The 17,193-nt window shown below is 44.7% G+C and overlaps 1 protein-coding gene across 1 annotated transcript in view; it reads left to right on the top strand.

The window, feature by feature from the left end:
- EXOC4 (exocyst complex component 4) overlaps positions 1 to 17,193 on the top strand; it is a gene marked incomplete at its 5' end in the record, with an annotated part of 345,671 nt that overhangs the window by 164,601 nt on the left and 163,877 nt on the right. Inside the window, one exon of the mRNA XM_014961001.1 lies at positions 16,446 to 16,665. Coding sequence (XP_014816487.1) covers positions 16,446 to 16,665 — 220 coding nt within the window. The remainder of the gene's footprint in view (positions 1 to 16,445; positions 16,666 to 17,193) is intronic.

Here is a 17,193-nt window from a genome sequence, read left to right as displayed (position 1 = left end):
CATTGCCCTTACTCCTCTACTAAATTAGAAACAGGAGAAGCAATGGGATCCTACAGGTTTGGCTTCATCTCGTGGGCAGAGCTGGGCAGAAAGTGCCCTTTAAACATCCACGTGCCCTGGGTTCAAGTAAAATAAATATATCGCCCAACTTCTTAGAGAGAAAGAGATTGATTGACCAAGGTTAGTACATTTATCTTCTGGCTTCTGCAGGATTGGATTTAAATTACAAGTGGATCGACAGCGGGTAATTTACTTCAGTGGTCATTTTGGATTATCATCTCCATCACGAAGCAATCTCGTAACCTTGAGGCCACGGGCAGGCTTTGCTCAACGTCTGTCTAGTTTTGGGCTAGAAGCTTACGGTTTCAGGGACTGGAGGGGAGATATTTGGTGGTGCAGCTTCGGAAGAGCAAAGAGGTGGCTGGTTATAGCAGCTGTGGTTGCTCAGTTCGGTATGAATTTAAAACACATGGGGGGTTTTTTTGTGTTTTTTAATGACAAATGATAAAGTAGTAGCTCCTCAAAGCTGGGTTTCAGGCTGAATCATATGGAATCATCTAACGTGTTGCTGTGGTTGCTGAGCTCTGCCATCCACATTCGCTGGAGGTGCAGCATTTTACATTTTCCTCCTCCCTGGATGTGCATGGTTGGGTTTCGTTGGCATCTTAATGACACCTTACCCTTCTGCACCTTGGAGGATCTCTTGCTTTGCAAACGTTCGTTGCTTGTGGCAGAAATGCAGAAAATAAGGCTCTTTATACCCAAGCGGCCCCAAAAAGTTCCTCAATGAATTTGGAAGAGACAAAAACATTTGACCACAGCTTTCCTGCTTCAAGCCTCACGTTGTAAAGAACCTGCTCAGAGGATTAAAAGGAGGTTCATGGAGTACAGGGAATAAAGCTGTTTTATATTTTGTTCTCAAAATGAACTCAGCGGCCTCATAGCGTAGTCAGGAGTCTGCGGGGGGTGAGCAGAACAAAAGTGGAAGTCAGCTCTCAAAAGCACCCGAGCAGGTTGGGCTGACAGGAGACGGTGGTACACGCTGGCGTGTGTAGCTACACACACACAGCCATGCACTGCAGCTTCCAGGAGGGGTGCAAACACAACCTGTTGCTCACCTGGGACATCTAAGGAGGCTTTTGTCTCAGTGGTGCAAGGTGAAAACCCATCTCTTATCGAGTATGGTACGGAGGGTCTTAAGGATCTGAACAAAGCTCTAGTTTTTCAGGTTTGATCTGCCGTAGGAGGATGAAAGGCCAACACCAAGGGCTGACTCTTGCAAGGAGCCACCGATGGCACGGTGCTTTGACATCCCATACTGTGCTATATCTGCTAAAGCCACCTTTCTCCGCTTTACGCTGAGGTGCTTTCAGAGAGAATGTGTGAGTTTATGGATTGCTGTGTTGAGATTTATGCCTTTTAAGATAAAAAAATTACTCCAAACCCCCATATCTTCCCAGTATTTTTATGGGCTGGGAGTTCAGAAAGAAGTGAAGATGAGGCTTCATTTGGCCAAGGCCACTGGTCTGAGGTTCAACAAGACCAAGCGCCGGGTCCTGCACTTGGGTGACAACTTGGGTCACAACCACCCTATGCAACGCTACAGGCCTGGGGAAGAGTGGCTGGAAAACTGTGTGGTGGAAGAGGACCTGGGGATGTTGGTCAGTTCAACAAGACCAAGCGCCGGGTCCTGCACTTGGGTGACAACTTGGGTCACAACCACCCTATGCAACGCTACAGGCCTGGGGAAGAGTGGCTGGAAAACTGTGTGGTGGAAAAGGACTTGGGGATGTTGGTCAACTCTCAGCTGAACATGAGCCAGCAGTGTGCCCAGGTGGCCAAGAAGGCCAACAGCATCCTGACCTGTGTCAGGAACAGTGTGGTGAGTAGGACTTGGGAGGTGATTGTCCCCCTATACTGGGCACTGGTGAGGCCCCACCTTGAGTTCTGTGTCCAGTTTTGGCCCCCTCACTACAAGAAAGACATTGAGGTGCTGGAGCGTGTCCACATCCCTGGAGGTATTTAAAAGCCAGGCACACGTGGTGCTGAGGGACATGGTTTAGTGATGGTTTTTGTCAGTGTTGGGTTAATGGTTGGACTTGATGATCTTAAAGGTCCTTTTCAACCTATATGATTCTATGAAGAGCCAAAATAGCATTGCATTTTGGTCATAGAAGACAGGCAAGTCTTCTCTTTACTCAGCGTTTTGGATATTAGGAACAATTTCTTTACCAAAAGGGTTATCAAGCCTTGGAATGGGCTGCCCAGGGCAGTGGTGGAGTCACCATCCCTGGAGGTATTTAAAAGCCAGGCACACGTGGTGCTGAGGGACATGGTTTAGTGATGGTTTTTGTCAGTGTTGGGTTAATGGTTGGACTCGATGATCTTAAAGGTCCTTTTCAACCTATATGATTCTATGAAGAGCCAAAATAGCATTGCATTTTGGTCATAGAAGACAGGCAAGTCTTCTCTTTACTCAGCGTTTGTTAGTAAGCATCACCTTCTCATGCTTGTTAAATGCTCGTAATGCTTAAAATGTGTTTTAGGTTGGTGCTGGGTCAGAGTTCAGCCATGTCCCAGACGTGGTTTTGCCCATAGGTAGGATCCTTGCTTTGCTGTTCCTTACGAATAATCACAATGTCAAGTTCACTCAGTGTTCGTTAGTAAGCATCACCTTCTCATGCTTGTTAAATGCTTCTAATGCTTAAAATGTGTTTTAGGTTGATGCTGAGTCAGAGTTCAGCCATGTCCTGAAGAGCCAAAATAGCATTGCATTTTGGTCGTAGAAGACAGGCAAGTCTTCTCTTCACTCAGTGTTCGTTAGTAAGCATCACCTTCTCATGCTTGTTAAATGCTTCTAATGCTTAAAATGTGTTTTAGGTTGATGCTGAGTCAGAGTTCAGCCATGTCCCAGACGTGGTTTTGCCCATAGGTAGGATCTTTGCTTGCTGTTCATTATGAATAATCACAATGTCAAGCAGTCATTCTGCCTCGTTAGTAAAAAGTGATGCAGCACAAAGCAAGCTAGATCAATGTAGATCATCACTTGTAGGACAGGGCAAGGTGAGGAGATGAGTGACAGTGAATTCCATATCTAGGTGTACATTTGCAACAACCAAGTGACAAAGACTTAGTACCTACCAACCACACATTCCTCACCCTTTTTGGATGCCAGGTAAGCCATGGGCTACAAGCCATGCTTCCAGGTCACAACAGGGATTAGGACGTGTCCAACCACTTATTCAGCTCAGCTGATAAGCCAACCTTGGGGCACGTTTTTCCATACCACATAGAGATGCCACCTTGGTCTAAAGCAGACAGGTCGCATCATGTGCAAAGCTCCTTGGGAGGGGTCTAAATCCCCCAAAAACCTCCACCAGCAACTGGTGCCACAGCTCCAGCTCGTAAAGCCAACCTTGGGGCACGTTTTTCCATACCACATAGAGATGCCACCTTGGTCTAAAGCAGACAGGTCGCATCATGTGCAAAGCTCCTTGGGAGGGGTCTAAATCCCTAAAACCTCCACCAGCAACTGCTGCCACAGCTCCAGCTCGTGTTGTTTTCACTGTAGCACTCCATGATTTGTATTTCAGGCGCGTCCTTATTAACGGAACGAGCTGATGTGATTCACACTTGAGTTACTCTTCCTTTGCCTGCCTTCAAAGAGGAGCAGCTGTACCGCATCTGCTCGTGGAGGGAGCTGCTTGTGGCTCTTCCAGACCTATAAAAGCTATATGCAGATTTGTGGCGCTGCTAATTGCTCTGTTTCATCTGCAGAAAGGGAGTTAACATCTTTGCAAGAACGGTGTCTAGAGGTAGAAAAAGAATAAAGTTAGATTTTCGGTGCTGTATATTCACAGGCCAATGGATTGGTTTTTAACTCTGAGTACTAATGCCTTAACAAATTTATAACTAGGCTCAAAACCTACCCAGATTCTGTACAGTGGTCTGTACAGTGTATTTTCCCATGTTTTGCCCAGGACTGTGATGTTGATAGGCATTTCAAAGCCTTCATTTCACGGTAACGACTCCGAGTTTTGCCGGTTTGTTCCTTTTGAAAGTCAAATTTCTCCACGAGGGTCACAAAACTGGGTTATTCCTCACTCAGATTTATCACTTTTTGGAAAAATCACACCTGGCAATTAGCTGAGATTCGGCAGTAGATGGAAATGTGGCCACTTCCTCAAGCTTGCTCATGCCCTCACAAGAGATGAGAGGATAGAGAACACAAGATGTGAACATCAGTCCAACAACCTAGCCAGCAGGTCAAGGGAAGTCATTCTCCCCCTCTACTCTGCACTGGTGAGGCCACAACTAGAGTACTGCATCCAGTTCTGGGCTCCCCAGTTCAAGAGGGACAGGGAACTACTAGAAAGAGTCCAGCGAAGGGCAACAAAGATGATTCAAGGACTGGAGCATCTCCCTTATGAGGAGAGACTGAGAGAGCTGGGACTCTTTAGTCTGGAGAAGAGAAGGCTGAGGGGAGACCTTATCAATGCCTACAAGTATCTCAAGGGAGGGTTGAAGGAGGATGGAGCCAGACTCTTTTCAGTGGTTCCCAGTGACAGGACGAGGGGCAACAGGCACAAGTTGGAACATAGAAGGTTCCACTCAAATATGAGAAAAAACTTCTTCACAGTAAAGGTGACAGAGCCCTGGAAGAGGCTGCCCAGGGAGGGTGTGGAGTCCCCTTCTTTGGAGATTTTCAAGACCCACCTGGATGCTCCTGAGTAACATGCTCTGACAAGCTCTGGGTGGTCCTGCTTTAGCAGGGGAGTTGGACTAGATGATCTCTATGGTCCCTTCCAACTCTAAAAATCAGTGAAATTCAGTGAAACCTTCCATCAAGTGGGCTCTTCTTAGTGTTTGTGATGCATGAATTCCCTTGTGCTGGCTTTGTTGAGGGAATCATTGCTCCTGTAGGTGAGATTCACCCCTGACAAGATGAAAATGGAAAGCGAGGAAGGGGCTTTGCAGTGGTGCATCCACATCACCTCTACTGGTGGCTGGATCCGAGTAGAAGGAAGTTTTCATCCATGCCCTTGCTGGTCAGTGTTAATGAAGGTGTTCAGCTACAACAGCAATCCCAAAAGCAAATCAAAGCAGTTTTGAGGCCATGAGGAGAAGGATGGAAATGTGGGGTGCTGTTCAAATTATGCAGTTGAAAAGGTGGTAATGAGCACATTAAAATTTGCCTCCAAGGTTCGACCTTCCCAAGAAAAAACCACTGTGGTTCTGCTGATGCTACTTGTGGCTCTGGCTCAGTGAGAGGAGTCTGCCCTGTGGGGTAGGAGATAACATGTTTCTATACGTTATGAAGCTTTAGATCTAATTAGTTCTGGTTCCACATCTTGTGGTCCAAATACTAGCCAATATTCCCCTCTGGAGACAGCAGAAGAAATTGCACCTGGTCTGTCCTGACATAGTCTAGTCGCACTAAGTCAGAAAGTTGTGTTCTTCAGGTGATAGGTTGTGCTAAATAAGCAATATTGTTAGCACAGGTTGATAGCTAAATTATAATTTCATTTTTTTTCTGAGTGTGTGTGGTGTTTGAAGTGCCTCAGAGGGAACGAAAAAACTTATTTTTGTATTACACCTGCATGGGAAGGAGGTATTTCTTACCTCAATCTCATGGATGAGCAACTATAACATAGAAATCAATTCTTTAAAGCTCGTATTTTTGAGCTACTGCTAAAAAAAAATAAAAAATAAAAGAAGTAGTTCTGGACTCTTTCATCTTCCAGTGCTAAAGCTGTCAGCTCTGTGGGGACACAGTCAGAAGCATTTACACTAACGAAAAGAGCTGTATCACATAGTCGAGCTTTTTTCAATCGGGGATTTCTGCTTGTATAAGGGGGGGGGCATGAAGTGATGGGGTGAGTCAGTAGAATCTGGCCATTTGCCCGCAACAGCCCATCAAACTCAGTTTGGTGTCGTGGACACCAGTCTGGCTGGTACAGTTACTTGTGTTGAGCTGAAACTTTCATATTTTCGTGAAAAAGGCCCCAAATTTGGTGTTTTCTCTTAACAGTACTCATTTTCCGTAGTCGTTACTTTCCTGGATGTTTTTTATTCCATATAATATTTCAAAATAGCAGAAAATTAATGCTTTTAGTTTGGTGCTTGCTGATTTTCTGGTCTGATTTTGCTAAGATTTTCAATGCGCTTGGCGTAGCTAAATCTCCATTGAGTGTCCCAGGACTGTTGACACTTTTTTATGATAATTACAATTCTATTCACATTTTGGGTCACCTAGAGAAGAGCTTTAAACCTTTATTCCCACCATTGTGCCCTCCATACAGCTCCCTTTGGACTTAGTTTGTACCCAAACAGCTCTATTATCTTGCACAGAGCCACAATATTTATCAGCAGCGTGTTCCTCAGTGAAATATCAGTCCTGGGGTAACTGATAATGTAACCAAAATAATTCTCATAGAATCATAGAATTGCCCAGGCCGGAAGGGACCTCCAAGGGTCATCTAGTCCGACCTCCCCGCAGTCAGCAGGGACACCCCCAACTAGACCAGGTTGCCCAGGGCCTCATCGAGCCTCTCCTTGAATATCTCCAGGGAAGGGGCCTCAACCACCTCCCTGGGCAACCTGTTCCAGTGCTCCACCACCCTCACAGTGAAGAACCCTCTCCTCATCTCCAGTCTAAATCTGTTCCCCTATCTCTGTAGTTTTTGTTGTCATGTCCACACGTTTAATGGTCAGTACCTTTTTGGTACAGGAGCATGGGTAGGTCTTCCCTTTGACAGAGGAGAGAGGAGTCAGAGGATGGACTAGAGAAGTAGGTTTTATTCCAACTACATCAGTGTGTGACCTGAATATACTGAAATATATAGGAGTTTGGTTGCGTAGAGTTAACCTGAATATACTGAAATATATAGGAGTTTGCATAGAGTTGTGGAAATGTCCTCTTTGCCTGTCCACATTATCATGAGGGTGGTAAATCAGGAATCAGAGCTGTACCTTGTTGGTGACCAAAGAGCTTGGCAGGAGAACGTCATCTTTGGCTGTCCCTTCTGTTGACCATTTCCCATAACGCCCGCTGTAGTGGACAATCTGGGATCTTAAGGGTGTGTATTATCAGTTCGAATGAGCCTCCAAACCTTCAAGAAGCTATAGTCTTTCTTGATATTTTATCTCTAATTGCCTTGAGTCTGAGCAACCACTTTGGGATTTGCTGTTCTGTCAGTAACCAGTATCCAGTTCAAAGGTTTTCTGATGTTTCCTTCATATTTCCTTGCGTTGCGTACGCTCACCAAAAGGTTTGTTGCAGGTAGAAACTTAGACATTTTATGACTAAGAGGGAAAAAGAAGAAAGAGTTTAGGATCATACGGAAATGACACAATCTGAAATGTAAATTTGGGCTGAACGTCTGTAAAAGTTTTCTTAATAAGGTTTTCGGAATATTTTAATTTTTTTGCTGTTTCATTTGTTTGAGGAGGAGATTTCAGGTATTATTATCATCATCATTAAGAAAAGGAGTAGGTGATGTTACGCACTCTCAATGACATCTTCAGTTTCTTTTAATGCTCTTTTAGAAGACAACTGATCACAAGAAGGCAGACAAAAGCCTTGGGAAGGGGAGAGTTGTAGGTTTCTAAATCAATCCATATAGCTTTTTTAGGTTTTATGCTTTTTATTGCACACTTTCAGCCTAGGTAAGGCAGTCCTCGTAGCCAATTAAGTTGTGAGTTAGATGAATTAAATTTTCTGAAATCGTTCGCTTTTTTTTTTTTTTACTTTTTTAATCCAAATGACTGTCATTTACAAAAAGATACTTCGTTTTACTGAAAGTGCTTTTCTGTCTAAGGGGAATGCTTAATTGCAGCCGCAAATCACCTCAAATGCTTTCATAGGAGGATAAAACAAGTTTAAAATTGTGCATCATTTTGAAAATGCGGGTTCTGAATTCAGGATAGGATGCAGATTTCTATTTCTTTTTCCCGTCTTCTCTCTTCTTGAACTCCATCCTGACCAGACATCTCATAAAAGTGACCTTCAGAGCGGTGACATCCTTTTTTAGGAGCCTTTTAAGGATTTAGGGCAATTCTCAGGGCTATCTACAGTGACCATTATCCAAAATCTGGTGGCACACCTCGCTCTGCTTTTTTAACTCAGGGAAAGCATTTTTGCATTTTACAGGTCTGACGTACACAGTGGTTATGTTAAATAAGTGTAATTGCTCAGCGTTAAGGGAATTTTCTCTCCTGGATGTACCATGTGGCTCGTTCTCTCACATTTAGAGAATACACCCCACGGCGTGTTAACCTTTATAGGTTTTCCTTCAGTTTTTGTGTGCCGGTGAGAGATGGTTTTAAATGCAGTTGTTGATGCTGCTTGAGAAATCCTACTGAATTACAACTCAATGGTTCTTTTTCGAGTAGCATAATCGGAGCAAATGGAAAGTGAATCAAAGCTGTTCCTCCAAGGCCTTCTTTATGGCTCCTTTTTACAGTGAGCTATATCTCAAATTTCACTCTCTGGAGAGTAAAAAGGAAATAGTAGGGTATAAAAGGGCTCAGTGACACAGCCTTTCACCGTCGCGATGGTTTTTGATTGAGGTTTTTTTTGGTCATTGGGATGTACGCACGTGCAGGTGTGTCCAAAACCAATTTGAAGAATCATCTCCAGACCTTCCCTGATGCTCTGCTTTATCCAAATGCCAAAAAGTGTTCTCCGCTTTGATTTTTATGCATTTGATATAAGCGTGTCGTTGACTAAAATGGGATTTCTTATCATATACACCAGCTCACACACAGACATAAACATTGATCTCTGGGATAGCCACGGGTCAAATAGCTTCTTTTGACATCTTAATAGTTACATAGACAGCTTGTATGAGTAAAATGGGAACATTTTTGGAAAGTACTCTTGGAATATATTTTTTTTAGATGCTGTTAAACATTTTCTTCTTTATAAAGACTGAATTATGTTTGAATAAGTTAGCCAGCAGTATTTGAAATTTAAATAAATAAATAGCACAGTGTGTGACTCTGAATGTGTGTGTATGTGTCTGCCAAGCAGAAAATAGAGAATATCTGTTAGTATCACCCAATACTTCCCATTTTGAAAACTTCCATTTTCATTCTCTTGTAATTTGGCTAGTCTTTAATTGCCAACTGGGGCTAGATATTTTTTTTTAGAAAAATGTGTCTGAAACACTTGTTCTTTCTGAGAACGAGAGGAAGAAAGACATCGTACACGTTGGCAAATCCCGGTGACCTTTTGTTTGGCTGGGAATTTGCAATTTTACATTTCTCAGTAAGAAGAACTGTTGTGTAAAGGGTGCGCTTTTTGCCATTCCCCTAAAAATACACCCAAATTTGGCTTAGTTGTACACCTTTGAAGAAGTGCAGTGCTCACACTCTCAGAAGAAGCTTCCAGATTGTTGCACTTTAAGCTCCTGATGGTCTTGATCAAACCAAGGGCAAGGACCTTGCAAATGTGCTGGTTCCTCAGCCAAGGGCTTGCCTCCCCTTGCAGTGGTTTTTGGGCTCTTGTACCTGCTGGGCTCCAGCTGCCTGGAGGAGAATGCTTCCTGATGTAGTTAGCCAGCAGTATTTGAAATTTAAATAAATAAATAGCACAGTGTGTGACTGTGAATGTGTGTGTATGTGTCTGCCAAGCAGAAAATAGAGAATATCTGTTAGTATCACCCAATACTTCCCATTTTGAAAACTTCCATTTTCATTCTCTTGTAATTTGGCTAGTCTTTAATTGCCAACTGGGGCTAGATATTTTTTTTTAGAAAAATGTGTCTGAAACACTTGTTCTTTCTGAGAACGAGAGGAAGAAAGACATCGTACACGTTGGCAAATCCCGGTGACCTTTTGTTTGGCTGGGAATTTGCAATTTTACATTTCTCAGTAAGAAGAACTGTTGTGTAAAGGGTGCGCTTTTTGCCATTCCCCTAAAAATACACCCAAATTTGGCTTAGTTGTACACCTTTGAAGAAGTGCAGTGCTCACACTCTCAGAAGAAGCTCCCAGATTGTTGCACTTTAAGCTCCTGATGGTCTTGATCAAACCAAGGGCAAGGACCTTGCAAAGGTGCTGGTTCCTCAGCCAAGGGTTTGCCTCCCCTCGCAGTGGTTTTTGGGCTCCTGTACCTGCTGGGCTTCAGGTGCCTGGAGGAGGATGCTTCCTGATGTAAGTGCCAAGAAGAGAGGAGAAAAGTAGGATGAACAAGCGGGATCGGGAACCAAGGAAAATAAGAGAACTGGTGGCCAAATTCCCCCAAACAGGAGTCATACGAAGAAATGAGAAGGCAGGAAGAATGAAGTTTGGAAGCAGCACAGACAGCCCCGTGGGACTTGGTAGCAGATGTGTCTCATTTGGTGTCAAAGCTATTCCTGCAGGTGACAATTGTGTTACTCTAGTCACGAGGCAGAGAGATGCAAAGTCCCAATGCTGTGACCTTCACCTTCCAAACACCGACCATCCTGTTCCTAGGACAAGACAAGGATCTGCTGATGAGAGCAATAGAGTGCCATTGTCTAATTAAAAATTATACCACAGCGTCATGCACAGCAGGGCAAACTAAGGTGAAACAAGCGACTCCAATCCTTGCTTTACCAAATTTTTAAGTGTTTGACTTTGCAAAGCAGCACAGACAGCCCCGTGGGACTTGGTGGCAGATGTGTCTCATTTGGTGTCCTTAATTCTCTTAAGAAATACATAAAATTAGTGTTTTCCATTAGATTAATCAGTTACTAATGGTATTCTGAATAATCCTCCCAATGCAGAACACGTAGGGTGCATCACTGTTGCAATAGAACATGCTAGAAGGATTCTAGCCAACAGGATTGAGCCAGCAATGTGCCCTTGTGACCAAGAAGGCCAATGGTCTCCTGCATTAAAAGGAGTGCTGCATCACTGTTGCAATGGAACATGCTAGAAGGATTCTAGCCAACAGGATTGAGCCAGCAACGTGCCCTTGTGACCAGGAAGGCCAATGGTCTCCTGCATTAAGAGACTGTGGTCAGCAGGTCGAAGAAGGTCATCCTCCCCTCTTGCTTTACCAAATTTTTAAGTGTTTGACTTTGCATCCTTAATTCTCTTAAGAAATACATAAAATTAGTGTTTTCCATTAGATTAATTAGTTACTAATGGTATTCTGAATAATCCTCCCAATGCAGAACACATAGGGTGCATCACTGTTGCAATGGAACATGCTAGAAGGATTCTAGCCAACAGGATTGAGCCAGCAACGTGCCCTTGTGACCAGGAAGGCCAATGGTCTCCTGCATTAAGAAGACTGTGGTCAGCAGGTCGAAGAAGGTCATCCTCCCCTTCTACTCTTCCCTGGTGAGGCCACATCTGGAGTACTGGGACCAGTTCTGGGTTCCCCAGTTCAAGAAGGACAGGGATCTACTGGAGAGAGTCCAACGGAGGCTACAAAGATGCTCAGGGGACTGGAGCATCTCTCTGATGGGGAAAGGCTGAGAGACCTAGGGCTGTTTAGCCTGGAGTAAAGAAGACTTAGAGGGGATCTCATTGATGCTGAGCAATTGGGCAGGTGTCAAGAGGATGAGACCAGACTCAGTGGTGCCCAGTAGAAGGGGACAATGGACACACACTGGAACACAGGAAATTCAGTCTGAACACGAGGGGAAACTTCTTTCCTTTAAGGGTGCCAGAACCCTGGAAGAGGCTGCCCAGAGAGGTGGTGGAGTCTCCTTCTCTGGAGACATTCAAAACCCACCTGGATGCATTCCTGTCCAACCTGCTCTGGGTGACCCTGCTTTGGCAGGGCATTGGCCTAGATGATCTCCAGGGGTCCCTTCCAACCCTCCCACCATTCTGTGTTTTTGTGTGAACCTGTGATTCTTGGAGCACATCTGCCATACCTCTGTATCTGGAGCCTTGTTATGTTTGCTTGGGCATCCCGGTCATGTTCTCAGTGGGGTTTTCCTCTTGGTGGGATGAAGGTTGGAGCTGCACAGTGGCTGTCTTGAGTGCTCCATGTGCAGAGCAGATATGGGGCTCCAACAGTTAGGACTCATCCTGGCTGATGAAGATATGGTCATCTTTGAAGCAGATCACAGCAAACTGGCCCTTAGTCATCCTTCTTCTCGGCTGTTCTAAGTAGTAACTTCCTTGTACTGTTAGAGTATCAAATTTATGAATTCTTAGGGCTGTTCCCTACTGTAAGAGATGCTCTGACATCCATACTGCATTTTGCTTCACCTTTTCTCTGCTTCCATTTCCTTTGCTCGAGATCTTTTGATTAAATGAAGACTTCAGGAATTGTCTATTTTTCATTACCATTATCATTTAATCAAGCTATCCTTGAACACTCAAACTTAAGGTCTCTCATCCATATCCTCTAGTCCTCCACGCCGTGCACAGTTTCATTCTTAATAACTTTTCCCCCGATATCAAGTCGAAATCTGCTTTCCTAAGCTCTTTACCATTTGTTCTTTATCACAAGTGTTGCTGAGCACTCATAAAATCCCCTCTCGCGGAGTCATTGCTATCTAGCAGCTTTCCCCTAATCTGTGATTACTTTATTTTTCCTATCAAGTAAAAGAGGGAGGCTTTTTTTTTGATTCTTACCAGTATTCAGCGAACCGCTGTTGTCTTGTCTCTGCCAAGAAATTAAAGCCTATTAGAAGATGTCAACCGCCAGGACTCAGCTCTCTAATCAAGGTAAAGTTTGCTGGAGATTAAGGCACGGGGCTTTAGGAGAGATCTGAAATGGTGATTAACGCCAGGTGCCGGGAATCAAAAATTCTTGATTACACCTTTCGCTAGCGCCGACCTTTGCTACAGCCTCGAACAAGCAATTTAGTCCCTGCTATAGGAAACGCTTACAAACACCATCAAGCTGTTGTGGGATAAGGAGTTGCTGGAGGTCAGCACATCTGAGCTCTGGTAGTTGGCTGCTGGTTTGTACGTGGCCGTTCTCCCTCTAAAAGTTTTCTTCTGTTTATGTTGGTTTAGCACGGCTGGGTTTTAAAAGCATTTCAATAGTTGTTCCCTTCAGTTTACTCAAAGCTCCTCATATCAAATTCAAGCTGCTGGGCCTCTCCTTCTGCCATCTGAAAGAGGCACAATGGTATAATTCACATTTTTTTTGTGAATGCTGTGTTTCAAAAGCACTGAATAAATAAGTAAATAAGCTCATAAAGGAAGACGGAAGACTGGAGCGAGTGCAGAGGAGGGCAACGAAACTAGTGAAGGGCCTAGAAGACAAATCATATGAAGAGCGGCTGAAGGAGCTGGGGCTGTTTAGTATGAGGAAGAGGAGGCTGAGGGGAGACCTCATCACTCTCTACAACTACTTGAAAGGACACTGTAGAGAGGTTGGTGCTGGTCTCTTCTCACAGGTAATTAACAATAGAACGAGAGGGAACAGCTTCAAGCTCCAACAGGGTAGGTTTAGATTGAACATTAGGAAGGAATTTTTCACTGAAAGAGTGGTCGGGCATCGGAACAGGCTGCCCAGGGAGGTGGTGGAGTCACCATCCCTGGCTGTGTTTAAGGGCCGTTTAGATGCAGTGCTAAGGGACATGGTGTAGGGGAGGACTTTGTAGAGTAGGGGAGATGGTTGGACTCGATGATCCCAAGGGTCTCTTCCAACCTCAATGATTCTATGATTCTATGATTCTAAGACTGCCATTAATTGGCAGACATGAAAAGCTACAGTAAGTTAGTTTAATGTGGTCCCATCAACCTTGACAGCATTCCCTTAAGGGATATCGCAGAATCACAGAATCACATGGGGTTGGAAGGGACCTCTGGAGATCATCCAGTCCAACCCCCCTGCCAAAGCAGGTCCACCCAGAGCAGGTCCCACAGGAACTTGTCCAGGCGGGTTTTGAATGTCTCCAGAGAAGGAGACTCCACCACCTCCCTGGGCAGCCTCCTTCAGGGCTCTCCCACCCACACAGGAAAGAAGTTCCTCCTCATGTTGAGGTGGAACTTCTTATATTCAAGTTTGTGCCCATTTCCTCTTGTCCTGTCACTGGGCACCACTGAAAAAAGACTGGCCCCATCTTCTTGACACCCATCCTTTAAGTATTGATAAGCATTGATCAGATCCCCTCTCAGTCTTCTCTTCTCCAGACTAAAAGGACCCAAGTCCATCAGCCTCTCCTTATAAGGGAGATGCTCCAGGCCCCTCATCACCTTTGTAGTCCTCTCCTGCACCATCTCCAGCAGTTGCCTGTCCTTCTTGAACTAGGGAGCCCAGAACAGGACATTGGTGGTTGTCACTCGAAGTGGGTGACGTTAGGTCTATTATTTCTGAGATGAGCTCGGTGGTGGTCTCTCTGCTCTCTTCCCGGGTGACTCTGCTGTTTCTGGGTTTGATAGAGCTGATTCACATTATCAGTCTGCAAAAGCCAGGGAATAAAATTGCCCTCCTTTGCACTTCTCTCCATGCAGCCTCTTTGGAGAGTCAATCTTCAGACTTAACTGCTGGTGGGTTCCCCCGCGGAAGCAATAACTGCATCGGCCCAAATGTGTCAGCTCTAGATGGATGGAGTCGACGCTACAGAGGCTTTAGGGAGCAAATTGCTCAGATTTGAAAGAAATCATGCTACTAAAATTGACAGGAACTCCTCAGCCGGTCCTCTGAAGGCAAGCTGCCTCCTCTGGAGGGCTGAACGTGGAGGTAGAAAATTATGGACAATTAAGCGGACCTCGTTGAAGTGTTTGGGAAAATGGTTAGCGGTAAGGCATGGCTAATAAATGCTAAGTGCTCTGGAAATGTTAGAGATGTCTCAATTGCAAAAAAAAGAAAAGTCTTTTTGTAGTGAAGAAGAGCTGGTTTTCAGGGCACAGAGGGTTGCTTTCATCCCTGGAGGTATTTAAGAAATGTGTAGATGTGGCACTTCAGGGCATGCTCTAGTGCCCGACATTGTTGGGTTGGGGTTTTGTGTGTGTGTGTGTGTGTGTGTGTATGGTTGGACACGATGATCTCAATGGTCCCTTCCAACCATGAAGATTCTGTGATTCTGTATATTGGGAGATCCAAGGTCACACACTTGTTGTTGCTGCTGCTGCGTCAAACAGAGATAAAAACAATCCCGGCCTTTCCAGGAGTGAGATTAAAATATAGAAGATGGCGAAGGACTCACGTTCATTGATGAAGAGGGCAGTTTAAATACCATACATGTTTCTCCCTTTTGGACAGAGTACCTCAATCCATTATTGCTCCTGATAATCAGTCCCTAATCATTTTGATACATACAAATTTGAAAGGAAGGCTAATTTCATTGCCTCAGATATAAGCTAAAGAAATTATGAGGTAATTTCTAGAAGAAACTCCTATGTGTTAAACAGATGGCATCACTCAGATAAAGCTGTTTTGCAGGAGGAGATGGCAAACATTTTGTGTTAAAATATTGCCAGAATTGGCGTGCCGTTCTGCGTATGCAGGAATGGAATCCTGGGATGAACCAATAATGCATAATAAAACTATATCATAATATAGATATCCATAACACAGTTTGATATCGGCATAATATATATACATTGCTTTTTTCAGTGATATCTCTAGCCTTCAAGCTGGAATGTGCTGCTGTTCAGTTTAGAGATGGAGAACCCACCTGTGGGAATGGAGTGACCAACTCCAGAATGAACTTTACCTTTTCAAAGGCATTTCTGGCACCCTGAATTTTTTTAATGGGGGTTTTATTTTTAAAAAGGCATCTTTTCAGTACATCTCAAATAGAGCAGTCAGTGATTTTTGGATAGATAAACAAAAATCGTACCCAAGCTGTGGATTTTCACCAGTTCCCCATTTTGTCTGTTCTTCTCCAGCCATTGAGTCTCTCCAGCTGTTGGCATTTAATGTTTTTGGGTTTTTTGAAGGCTACCATGTAGGCCTTTTCTACTCTTCATGCCTCATGTCGGTGCAGTCTACAGTCATTCCCCTGCTGCTGGTGCTTGGCTCTGAGATGTAGGAATGGGAAATGATGATTCAAGGACTGAAGCATCTCCCTTATGAGAAGAGGCTGAAAGAACTGGGACTCGTTAGTCTGGAGAAGAGAAGGCTGAGGGGAGACCTTATTAATGCTGACAAGTATCTCAAGGGCGGGCTGAGGGAGGAGGGAACCAGACTCTTTTCAGTAGTTGCCAGTGAGAGGACAAGGGGCAATGGGCACAAGTTGGAACATAAGAGGTTCCACTTGAATATGAGGAAGAACTTTTTCACGGTGAGGGTGACAGAGCCCTGGAACAGGCTGCCCAGGGAGGGTGTGGAGTCCCCTTCTTTGGAGATTTTCAAGCCCCGCCTGGATGCTCCTGAGTAACATGCTCTGACAAGCTCTGGGTGGTCCTGCTTTAGCAGGGGAGTTGGACTAGATGATCTCTGTGGTCCCTTCCAACTCTAAAAATTCAGTGAAATTCAGTGAAAGGCAACACTAATATGTTTAGAATAACTACATGGTTTAACAACATTGCGTTCTTCCCCTTCTGTTTTCCAGATTTATCCAGGAGATAGAGCATGCCATGGAGCTGGGCCCAACCAAGCAGTGTCCGCTCCGCGAGTTCCTCACCATGTACATCAAGAACATCTTCCTCAACCAGGTCCTGGCTGAGATCAATAAAGAGATCGAAGGTGTCACGAAAGCATCTGATCCCCTGAAAATCCTGGCTAATGCAGATACCATGAAGATCCTGGGTGTGCAGCGGCCTCTTCTGCAGGTAGGAGCTGAGTGAACTCCTAGTACCTCTTTTAATGTACTAGATGTACAAAGATGGTGAGGGGTCTGGAGCACAAGTCTTGTGAGGAGAGGCTGAGGGAGCTGGGGTTATTCAGCCTGGAGAAGAGGAGGCTGAGGGGAGACCTTCTTGCTCTCTACAACTCCCTGAAAGGAGGGTGTAGAGAGGTGGGGGTCGGTCTCTTCTCTCAAGTCACAGGCAACAGGACAAGAGGAAATGGCCTCAAGTTGCACCAGGGGAGGTTCAGGCTGGATATTAGGAACAATTTTTTCACTGAAAGGGTTATCAGACATTGGAATGGGCTGCCCAGAGAGGTGGTTGAGGCACCATCCCTGGAGGTGTTCAAAAGACGGGTTGATGTAGTGCTGGGAGGTCTGGTTTAGTGATGGTGATGCTCCTTGTTTGTTGTGTGGGTGTCTATTTTTGTCAGTCAGGTTGACGGTTGGACAAGATGATCTTTAAGATCCCTTCCAACCTAGAAGATTCTGTGATTCTGTGATTGCCCATGTC

This window comes from Calidris pugnax, unplaced genomic scaffold (genome assembly GCF_001431845.1).
Source record: "Calidris pugnax isolate Ruff unplaced genomic scaffold, ASM143184v1 scaffold289, whole genome shotgun sequence".
NCBI lineage: Eukaryota > Metazoa > Chordata > Aves > Charadriiformes > Scolopacidae > Calidris > Calidris pugnax.
This window is presented reverse-complemented; position numbering and strand designations above follow the sequence as displayed.